The sequence below is a fragment of the Caloenas nicobarica genome, chromosome 12, assembly GCF_036013445.1.
Source record: "Caloenas nicobarica isolate bCalNic1 chromosome 12, bCalNic1.hap1, whole genome shotgun sequence".
NCBI lineage: Eukaryota > Metazoa > Chordata > Aves > Columbiformes > Columbidae > Caloenas > Caloenas nicobarica.
The window spans coordinates 4,402,616-4,414,261 of NC_088256.1; the positions used below are offsets into that span (position 1 = coordinate 4,402,616).

Below are 11,646 nucleotides of genomic sequence, written 5' to 3' on the forward strand. Positions count from 1 at the left end.
TAGTCTTGTACTAACAGGCTACCTGAGCATGTTAATACTTCTTCAAATATAGTTATTTCTTTCTTTTGAACTTAAAACCAGCAGTCCAAAGGTCACTTAATATTACTCTGCTGCAACTTCCTAACAGATCTTGTCAGCTCGCTTTCTGCTGATTCCTTGCTGGGTTAGGAGGCTGTACGTAAAGCGACAGGTGCTGCATAAACAGCACACCTCAAGCTGTGTAGTTCAGTGTCAAGGAAGTAGATAATCACTAGTCTTTGAGACTGGATCTGTAGTGAGTTTTATTGGTACATCTTAGAAAGATATAAAGACATTTTAGAAATGCCTGGAAGAATTGAAAGAATCAAAGTCTTGCAAAAATATATTTGTTACAGTAGACTAAAGGTCATTTGAGCTTTCATTAATAAATATGTACATGTACAAACGCCCCCATATAAACTTAATTTCCTTTTATCGTAAACATTATCAATTTCTTGATCATCTCATTCCAGCACTGTCAAAAGCCAGAAGCACTTCTTTATAAAACATTTAGAAAAGAGTTCTCCTTCCACTTTTAAAATTAAGAACCTTACCAAACCTTAATGTGCAAAAAAAATTGTACACCGGTACCACCAGATACAAAACCCAAATCTGTCCGTACAAATGTGTGTCACGAGAGGAGCTGACTGTGGTTCCAGGTCTTCTCTGAGGAGAGATCAGTCATTGTCTGAGCCAGCGGGCGGCAAGAAGACAAGCGCGTCGCTGTACGTGTGGCCGTAGGGCCTTAGCCGGTACACGCCGTACATCATGACGTGCATGTGGTTCGGTGTCAGCCCGCTGAACGTGATGGCCGAGTCGGAGCAGCAGCCGTCCACCACCTGCTGCGGGTGTGTAGCCATCGCTTCCTTAATAAGAGTGCCAACCGACTTAGTGTTAAAGACATCTTTTCCTTCTGAATCCTCTGCGTTTTCGGCAAACACTCCGGTATACTTCAGGCAGATTGCTAGCTGCTTATCCTCAGCGAGTTTCCAAATCATACCTCCCTGCTCCGGACACTTGACAGGGTCTTCAAGAACACGGGAGAGTCGTCTCAGTGACTCGATGCTTAAGACGATTCCTCCCTCGCCATGTACATACTCAAGGTCACCAGACTTCACGGTATGGCCTATATAAAAAGGCTGCGAGGGGTCTTTTTTCAGTAAGAAGTACTTGAGATTTTCAATAATAGCAAATGTTGTTGGATATGCAAGGAAGAACCAGTTGAATTCATCTTTATAGCGTTCATACGTTACCTTGTAAGCTTTTCTCATCATCGCCCACATATCATTTGTGTTGAGGGCTACAGAATCAAACACTCTGACATTTTCAGAGCTGTAGAATTCCGCCTTGTCGCAATGCTTGCTCCACGTCTCTCTCACTGCTGCCCAGTGCCCCAGAGCTTTCGGTTTCACCAGGATGATACAATAAACACGGATACTTTTGCTAAGTTCCATACGTTCAGCTTCTGAAAGGTTCAGGACATCTTCTTTGTTGGGAGCCTGGATGTGATGGTGCTCGTGGTGATGGGCTTTAGTCCCGTGACCCACCTTGATGTGTCCCAGGAGCGTAACCAACATGCAGAAGGCTCCTCCGAGCACCACCCCCTTCATGAAGGAGCTGCTTTCAGAGATCATCGTGCCTGCAAAGGAGACACACCATAAGAACTCGCAGCAATGAGTTTACTCCTGCAGATTCCATATAGTTTTCACACATTCTCCAACCCGCTGCCACTCCCTTAACTCACACCCCAGGACAAGGCCAGGAGAGAGCGGGGGCAAAAATCCCAGAATGTCAGGGATTGGAAGGGACCTCGCAAGCTCACCCAGTGCAATCCCCCCGCCGGAGCAGGAACACCCAGATGAGGTTACACAGGAAGGTGTCCAGGCGGGTTGGAATGTCTGCAGAGAAGGAGACTCCACAACCTCCCTGGGCAGCCTGGGCCAGGCTCTGGCACCCTCAGCGTGAAGTAGTTTCTTCTCAAATTTCAGTGGAACCTCCTGTGTTCCAGTTTGCACCCACTGTCCCTTGTCCTATCACTGGTTGTCACCGAGAAGAGCCTGGCTCCATCCTCCTGACACTCCCCCTTTCCATACTGATCCCCATGAATGAGGTCAGCCCTCAGTCTCCTCTTCTCCAGCTCCAGAGCCCCAGCTCCTCAGCCTTTCCTCACACGGGAGATGCTCCACTCCCTCCAGCATCTTCGTGGCTGCGCTGGACTCTCTCCAGCAGTTCCCTGTCCTTCTGGAACTGAGGGGCCCAGAACTGGACACAATATTCCAGATGAGGTCTCACCAGGGCAGAGTAGAGGGGCAGGAGAACCTCTCTGACCTACTGACCACCCCCCTTCTAATCCCCCCCAGGTCCCATTGCCCTTCCTGGCCACAAGGGCCCAGTGCTGGCTCACGGTCATCCTGCTGTCCCCGGGACCCCCAGGTCCCTTTCCCCTACACTGCTCTCTAATAGGTCATTCCCCAACCTGTACTGGAACCTGGGGTTGTTCCTGCCCAGATGCAAAACTCTACACTTGCCCTTGTTATGTTTCATTAAATTTTTCCCCGCCCAGGTCTCTGGCCTGCCCAGGTCTCGCTGGCAGCTCCCGGTCAGGGCTCTCGGTACCGCTGGCGGTACCACAGACCCCGCGGGGCAGACGGTCCTGGCCCCCGGACCTGCTCCGCCGCCGGGACCGCACGGCCTCCGCCCCGCCGCGTGCCCGCAGCACCGGCTCGGGCGCTGCCGCGGGGGAGCCCTCCCGAGGCCCGGCCCCGCCGTTCCCGCCCCCCCGCAGGCCCCCGAGAGGCGCTGCCAAGCGCTGTGCCCGGTGCCGGTGCCGCTCCCCCGCCCGCCCCCGCTGACAGCCGCGCTCACCGCTGCCGCCGGGCCCGCCCGCGCCAGGACAGCGGCCCCGCCCCGGAAGCGCGCGCGCGCCGCTCAACGCTCCCTTCCTTCTTCCCGCCGGAAGCGCCGCGTGCGGCCCCTCTAGGCACCGCTCGCTCGTGCGGAGGCGCCTCCCGCCGGCGCGGACGCCATCTTGCGGTGCGAGCCCGGTGCCGGCGCCCCGCCCGCCCTCACGGCGCGGCGGCCTCTCCCCGCGGGCTGGGTGTCCCCTCAGGGCTGGAAGCGCGCAGGGCGGGGAGGGCGGGAGCCTGGGCGCCCTTGCGGTTCGCAGCAGCGGGGCCGTGCGCTGCCGGTTGGCCTTCGGGCGGCGGCTGGCCGAGCCCCCGCGCGCCTCCGGCCGGAGTGTGAGGAGCGGCCGCAGCGCCCCCTGCTGGAGCGGCACCGCGCCGCGTTAACGGCGCCCCGGGGGTGCCCAGCGGGGACAGCGGCCGCAGCGCCCGTCCCGGCGCAGGGCAGGCAGGAGTGCTCCGGGGCTGGGACAGCTCTGCCGGGAGCACAGGCTGACAGAGCTGGGCTGTTCAGCTGGAGAAGAGAAGCTCCAGGAGACCTTATTGCAGCCTTTCTGTACTTAAAAGGGGCCCGTAAGAAAGATGGGGACAGGCTTTTCAGCAGGGACTGTTGTGATAGGACAGGGAGTGATGGTTTTAAACTAAAAGAGGGAAGATTCCAGCCAGACATGAGGAAGAAATGTTTTACACTGAGGGTGGTGAGAGCCTGGCCCAGGTTCCCAGAGAGGTGGTGGCTGAACCATCCCTGGAGACATCCCAGGCCAGGCTGGACGGGGCTCTGAGCAACCGGAGCTGGTGCAGATGTCCCTGATCATGGCTGGGGTGGCACTGGGGGAGCTGGGAAGGTCCCTTCAACCCAAACCATCGTGTGATTCTATGAATCTCTCTCTGTGAACATATTTACGTGACTAATGGGGAAAGCGGTTTAAATTTCTAGCACAAACTTGCTACTTTTAAATTAGAAGGTGTATGAATGGGGACACGATGGCGAAAGAAAGGCAGAATCAGCCTTAAACCGTATCCTGGATCAAACCTAACACTGATTTGATATACTGCCCTGCGTTTCCAAACCAATACAATAAACTGTGCTGGAAGCATAGTACATTTCACTTGTTTTCCTTCCCACCTCCATAGAGCACAACAAATACACAGAATTAGTTAATACTTAGCTAGTAAAGCCAAAGTATTTTTCTACTAACATAACTTTTTCTTTCCTTTAGTGATAATATTTCCTGAGCTCCAGACTGGAAGAAGTATGTCAGAATTACTTTCTACACATCAGCTCTCACAAACTTAGAATTGACACCTCATTGGAAGGAGCATCACTGAACAATAGTCTGCTCTCTTTTTCCACCAACCTCTTGGAAAAGAAGGTTTTACATGTTTTATCTGTTTATTAGCTGGTTATAGTGTACTGTTAGGCCAGTATAGTGGTTAGGATGAAGTCCGATACAGGTTTTCCCTATATTGTAAGGTATACCCTGCCTGGTTGAACTTAGTGGGTTTTATTTCAGTCAATTTACAACTGAGCTGCTCTGGATTCTCTGGCATCTGGCTGGGTTCCCCAGATGTCTGTTATTCAGGTAAGTTCTGGGGTTTTTTTAGGCTCGTGGCTGTACTGTTGACACCAAAGCTTAACGATGATCTCTTTGGCAAAAAGATCTGTAAGAACATCCATTGCTTGACTCTTCTGGGGCTGGGTAACCATTGTTTGTGGTTCAAGTAAAAATATTACAAAATAGTGATTTTGGTTGGATCAATGTGTGTCCAGAGTGGCTCCATTCAGTGGAACTAAACCCCAGTTACACACTGCGATAGGAAAATAATGTCAGTTTGTGTGTTCAGGTAGTTCTGTCACTACACTAAAGGAACATCAGTCATCCTGTCTTTTCCCACCTGGCTGTTTTTAAGGTATAAGTAGGTGGACACCCAGGTTGTTTTCACATGCCAGAGATTGGAGGTCAGCTCAAAGTTTGTTTTACATATCTCCTGTTTGCAGAATCAGTTGCGGCTTTTAGGCTTCAGCAGCTGCTTGATTATATACTTTAAAGAGATTTGAATGAGTTGTGACTGACTGCTTCAGTTGATGCTTCAAGGAATTGTTTTCCTGCTTGACTTCAGTGAGGTTGTTTCCAAGGCTCAGACAGAACGACTAATGTAGCTACAGATCTTGACTGTTGCTTTAATATATTTTCAACTTGGTTTTATCCAGCAGCAGATCAGCGAAGAGAAAATTTCAGCAGCATGTAAAGCATGTTATAAACCTGAAGAGTCTCTTCTGGCTTCTGTGTTGTTTGAAATTGTTGCTTCATGTTAAAATGACTAAAATGGCACAGTAATGCATAAGATCTCACAACAGCCATTGTTAAGTATTCTGGAGCTATATTTAAGCTCATTTAGACACACATGTACTCCTGTAAGCTATCCATCTCAAATTACTGTGAGAAAATGTTTTTAAGAACTGCAGGAGATAAGCTTTTGAAGGCATTCCTCTATGACTATGAGATGTTCGTTAGCTGCAGTTTCACCCCTTACTTGCTGCTGATCCTTCGTAGTGTCTCCCGCACTCTCAAACAATAGCAGCTTTTGAAACCTGCAGACCTGTGTCAGGATCTAAACTGCTGACAGAGCTGAAGAGCTCCATGGCTCGTTGCTTGTCTCGACAGACAGCTGATCCCCTGCTGTTTTCTGTTTGTCTTTCCTCACTGGCTGCAGCTGCGTTTCCCTTCTGATGCTCTTTCTTGCCTCCAAGGAAAGACATCAAACATTATGTTCTCACTATGTGGTCCAAAATGTCCATGAAAGATTGGCTATTATCAAAACATATTTGATAGGAACTTTGTTCCAATTAATGCAAAATGTTTCAGCTGACACACGAGTTGTCATCTGTTGTAGTGACTGCTTGTTAATGATCACAAATGACCGTCCACTCTCTTGGAAACAGGCTCATCTGTCTCTCTGTTATGTAAGTGTGCAGCAGAGAGGCTGGGCCAGAGCAGTGCAGTAACATTCAGAATGGGTAACCAAAGCTATTCCAGATGTTTCTGGGCAGGTAACTCTATGCCGTATGGAAAGACCCCCTAATCAGAAGATACTGTTGAAATGATGAGAAATGCAGAGGCGTGGTTGAACCGGCAGAGCTGAGTTTGTTATCACATCACCCATACAGTGATAATGCTGAAGCTACTGCAATACATATACAAGTTCTACCTGTCCATCTGACTCCATCAAAAGAGGGGTCAAGTGTGGTTATGGTCTGAAGGTTGTGAACTCCCATCTTGAGTAGCTGCAATCCCACTGAAGCCAAGTGAGACAGTGCAGGAAAAGGGTTTTTATGAAGAGGCCAACTATTACTGTTCTGTTATGTGCCTGGTACTTCCATTGTTTTGTTCAGCCCGTAAAGTGCATAACTGAACAAACATGTCTGCTGAGGTCTTCAGTCCTATTGTTGGAAAAGGTTTGGGAATCACTGTTCTAAAGTCACAAAACAGTGAGGTGGAGATTGTAGTTCATAGGTAGGTAAAGCCAGATTTATTAGTTTACTTCACAGGGAGTTGCTCAGCTCAGCATTTTGTTTGGAGGAGGATGAGTTCTGGAGCCAAGCTTCAGCCCTTTCTTCTGAAAATTTTGCACTGCATCCTCTTTGCTTTAGTTTCACACAAAATCTGGAATCTCGAAGGACATGGACTCTTCATAGGTCATGTGCGTCTTGAGCAAGTGTGCACAGACACATATGACACTAAGACCTTGTCACAGGGGTTGGCACTGGATGAAGGAAGCTTCAAAGCCAACAAGAGATACAGTTATATTTTTTATACTAATTTCAAAACTGAGGTTGAAGTACTTACTTCTGAAAAAGTGTTCTCTGCAGTTGTTGGACAAACTGCTGGAATTAGAGGATGAAATTGTATAGCCCACATTTTATAGTGGATCATGCATAATGCAATCTTTTAGCCTTGAAATCTGTTAAATTGATTAACTATGTAAAACAATAGCTTTAAATCACTTTTCTCTCCTCTTTCATTCGTGAGCGCTGTCAAGGAAGGGCTTGGCATTGAAATAGCCATTATTTAAATGGTGCCCTGAAGCACAGGGAGATACATGAGAAGCAAAAGATATGCGACTCCAAAAGAACTTACCAGCTTTGGACTGCTTTATAATTTCTTTGGTTTTTAATGTGTGTAGCTGAATGCAAAACCCATCCTATTGTCTGGGTATGCTAAATCAATCAAGTGAATGCTAATGTCCTGCTAGCTCCAGCGATTCAGCTGGAATTGAACTAGCAGAGACAATGCCCAGAACTGAGCTGACATCATTGTGAATGGCTCCGATGCACAAATACAACAGAAAAAGAATAGGAACTAGATATTTTAATGTCAACTCTCTTAGAAGCACAGGAAAAAAAGAATCATCATCGATCAAATAGAAACAGACAAGGAAAAAAAAACGGCAGAGATGGAGAAATCTTATTTTGCAAGCTCCCAAAGGAAAAAAAAAAAAGTAGAGATGAAAATAGAATTCTATCAGAAAGAATGGGTTCTTAATAGGCCTTTAAAATAAAATGCGTGAAACTGTGATGAGGTGATTTTGCTGCCTCTTTAAGGAGCTTGCTTTTGTCAGTCTGAGGTTATTTGAAAAATGGCCTCTGCAGAAAATAACAGTCTTAAATTGTGTTTTTTTCAGGCTCAGATTGCATAGGTAAGAAGCACTGTTGCGAGCAGCAGTGACAAAGACAGCCCCGTGGCACACAAAAAAGCCAGAAGGGGAACTCTGCTTTTCGGGTGCTGCCTTGACATGATTTATGGACAGTTTGTGGAGCCTGAGCACAGGACTAGGTTTGTCTTTTGATTTACAGGAGTTCTAGTCCAGTTTCTGAGAGAATCTTTAGATGTTGCCTCAGTTTGGTTACCTGCAACCTGGAGATACACAAAAGCTTCTGGCATGGTATTTATTGTAAAAGGGGTTATGGTGCGTAAGTAGTTACTGTTACTAGATGGAAAGATCTGTCAAGTTCTCTTCATATTGGAACACAAAGGGAAGAGGAAGGATGGAAATAGCAGAGCATTTGACAGGCCTGAATGTCAGTAGCTTCCATGTGATGCTTTCTCGTACCAATGTTGACATCCCTTCATTCTGCCAAGGAAACTGAGGTTTTGAAGTGTTGGATTCTCCAAGCAGACATTTGCTTTCCTATACTAATGTTGAAATAGGAGACTGTTGAGCTCTGTGTGCAGAGGCAAACCAAAAATGTCCGCTAGATATGTGTTTGCAACAAACTGGAATTATTAACAATGTCAGAACAGCAACCCAGAGCCTTGTACTGCAACTGTAAATCTGTGATTTAGCAGAGAGGAGATGCACCAGCAACATTATATGCCTGCTTCTGGGGTAGGGGAAGAACTGTTTCATCTTTACCTGCTAGCTGGGGATCCATGAAGGAGAGAGCTTGTTCTGTGTAGGAGGGGATGCTGTCACTGGCACTGTGATCAGCTTTACACTTTCTGGTGAAGCAGGGATGTAAGCAGGGCTAACAGCATGTATGTGTGAACAGGGAGTAGCACAGGCTGCAGGCAAAAGAGGAGAGCATGTAGGGTCTGAGATTGCTGCATTTGAGATCAGTCAGTGTCTCGAATTTTAGTCTCCCTCTCAGAGAGATGTTAACAGTGCTGCATTGTCTCGCAGGGGCTCAGCTGGGCCAGTCCTGGTGTGCTGGCTTGTTCTTTCAGTTTGGTTTGTCTCCTGATTTGCACAGGCTCCTGTTACTGCAGCTACTGCAGCCTTCAGCAGAGGCACTGCTGTCAGCAGCTAAGCCACAGTGTTCCTGTGCTCTGCCTTTTATTGGGCTTTATGTACCCCTTTAACATACAGAGAAATGCAAAGGTGCCGCTGCTCCTCAGCGCTGTGGTGGTATCTGTGGTGTGCCGGAGGCTTCATCGCAGCGAGGGGGCACCAGGAGAAAGGCACCTGGGGGTTCCCTGACCCTCCAACACTCTGTGTTGCTCCTGGCTCCCTGCAGTGCTCTGGCATCGAGGATGGCAGTGGTGCGAAGTGAATATTGGTTCTGTTCACACCAGCTGCACCTCCCAGCAGTCCTTTGGTGGCAGGGAGCAAGTCGTTGTCACTGCTGCTTGGGGCAGCAGGTACTGATAAGCTGTCACACTTCCTAATGCCCAAGGGAAAGAGGTCCCAGGCGGTAAATACAGTGGGGTCTGTTGAGGGGCAAGGGAGGGGAAGCCACCTGCTGCATAGTCTTCTCTGTTCTCCCCTTGTTTCTTTAGAGTTTCCATGTACTTTATGATTTCTATGTGGGGCTTTTTTTTTTTTTTTAAAAAAAAAAAAGGCAATATCTAACATGGTCATAATTCTAAGAATACACTCATCGTTTCAAATGTTGATGTAGTGCCCTAGTTCCCACTCATATCTAAACATCTGCCTTAAGGTAAGAATAAAGCAGTAGCTGATTGTTACACATTCTTTCATCTGGGCTTAATTTTGCTATCTCATTATTCTGAAGAATTTTTATTGAGGAAAAAAGCTACACATGTTTGCGTCAGTTATATCAGTACAAGAGGCTGTGAAGCTTCTGTGAAGGAATAGAGAAATCTCTTTAGGAGTGTGAATTGTCAGTGATGTACAGTATCTATTCACACTCTAAAAGATTGAATTAAAAGTGATAATTATGTGCTGTTTTTGCTGCTTAAGTGGTTTAATGCCATTATGACTGTGCTACTTAATGGAAAAGCTTAGAATCAGACTAGCATGGGAATACTAAAAATTTTAATGGATTTCTGCTCAAGTCATTCTTCCTATTAGGAAACAAATCCACCAAAATATATAACTAGGTCTTTGGATTCAATTATTAATCCTCTCTTCTAATTTGAAGAGCAAAATTATCATTTAACAGCAGTTCTCTGAAATAGAATTTTAATGATACTAGTCATCTCATAGTTGAACATGGTTTTTCCTGATCACAACAAAGTTAGAATATTCTCAGCGCTGAATCAGTTTTGATTATTAATCCTAGACAGTTAAAAATATACTGTCAACAGCATGTCTTGAACATAGAATCAATAAGGGAATTATAGAATGGTTCGGGTTGGAAGGGACCTTAAAGATCATTTAGTTCGAACCCTCTGCCCTGGGCAGGGACACCTCCCACCAGACCAGGTCTCTCAGAGCCCCGTCCAGCCTGGCCTGGAACACTTCCCGGGATGGGGCATCCACAGCTTCTCTGGGCAGCCTGTGCCAGGGCCTCACCACCCTTGTGGTGAAAAATTTCTTCCTGATATCTCATCTAAATCTCTGTTCTTTCAGTTTAAAGCTGTTAACCCCTCGTCCTGTCACTACATGTAAAAAGTCCCTCTCCAGCTTTCTCATAGGTCCCCTTTAGGTACTGGCAGGCTGCAATAAGGTCTCCCTGGAGCCTTCTCTTCTCCAGGCTGAACAACGCCAACTGTCTCAGCCTGTGTTCATAGCAGAGCTGATCCAGCCTCGGATCATCTTTGTGGCTCCTCTGGACTTGCTCCAACAGGTCCATGTCCTTCTTATGTTGGGGGCATCAGAGCTGGACCCAGCACTGCAAGTGAAGTCAGGTACATACTGACCGAGAGGCTTGTTTGCCCTGTTAGTAGTATTAATAGTAAATTTCTGGGCATTCATGACAGAATACCCGACATTACGTTTTGCCAATCTGTTTAGATTATTACATATTTTTCCTTTTCTGTATATTTGTATTCTGTTTTGCCTCTTTCCATGCTTTAATGACAAATTAAAAAGTGTGATAGACTGATATTGTGTGTTCCCGAGGTCTTTCTAATGGAAGTATTGGGACTTCTTTACAGTTGCACTTAGTTTTCCTGACTTAGAGCAGGACAACAGAGCAGACTCTTACACCTATGAACTGAATTTCTTTCCCTTTGAAACTGAGAAATCAATACAAATTGCCAGAAATGCTCATCTGCAAATGAATGTCTTGAAAGGCTGACTCTGAGGTTCACGGATGCTGTTGGGATCAATTGAAATATTGCTGCTTCATTTTGTGCTATGATCCCAAATTGTCTGTCAGCAGTAGCTAGGCTGATTGTGGGAGTTTTCTTCTCTGGTGATTTTTCTGGTTGGAAGCCTATTAGGAATACCACGATCAACATTAATATAGGTCTTAATACTGCTCCCCTCCTCGATTTTAAGTTAAAGGGAAGCTGGAGTGCAGGATCAAGCCCTTAATTTGTTACTTACATTTGATTTGAAGCTTAATGGCTAAGGTCAAGCTAAGAGGGTAACAATAACTCAGGCCTGCAAACAGCTCATCATGTTAGACAGAAAGCAATTTGGTCCAAGGCGCAGCGTGTTGGAAGATTGCCACTTCCTCTCTCTTTCAGTACCGTTCTGGGTTCTCATGCTTGGAAACAGTCTCTTCATCCCTTCTGGGGGTAAGCGGGCTTCCTTCCTGAAACCTGCTCAAATTCAAACTGCATTCGGCACTAATTTTGTATTTGTGTTTGATACAAAAGTTTTCAAAGGAGCTTCACAGACACTAATCAGGGTAAAAATGCAGATCTAAAATCTGTCTTGTTCTAATGTTTCCTTTGGAAACCATTTAATTTCTTACAAGCACACTTTGGCAGATGATGTGGCCCTTGTAGTAATAAATCACAGGAACATAAGACACTTCACTGCAGCTGCAACATGGCTAGTTAGGATCCTATTCAAGAAAAAGGCTTAGACA

At 46.6% G+C, this 11,646-nt stretch overlaps 1 protein-coding gene across 1 annotated transcript; it reads right to left on the reverse strand.

Moving 5' to 3' along the window:
- Positions 1-256: 256 nt before the first annotated feature.
- On the reverse strand, positions 257-2,920 carry C1GALT1C1 (C1GALT1 specific chaperone 1). Its single transcript, XM_065643435.1, has 2 exons — positions 2,884-2,920; positions 257-1,657 (listed from the first exon to the last, which is right to left on the reverse strand). The coding sequence occupies exon 2, from the start codon at positions 1,650-1,652 to the stop codon at positions 696-698; it is 957 nt and encodes a 318-aa protein (XP_065499507.1). The 5' UTR covers positions 1,653-1,657; positions 2,884-2,920; the 3' UTR covers positions 257-695.
- Positions 2,921-11,646: the final 8,726 nt, after the last annotated feature.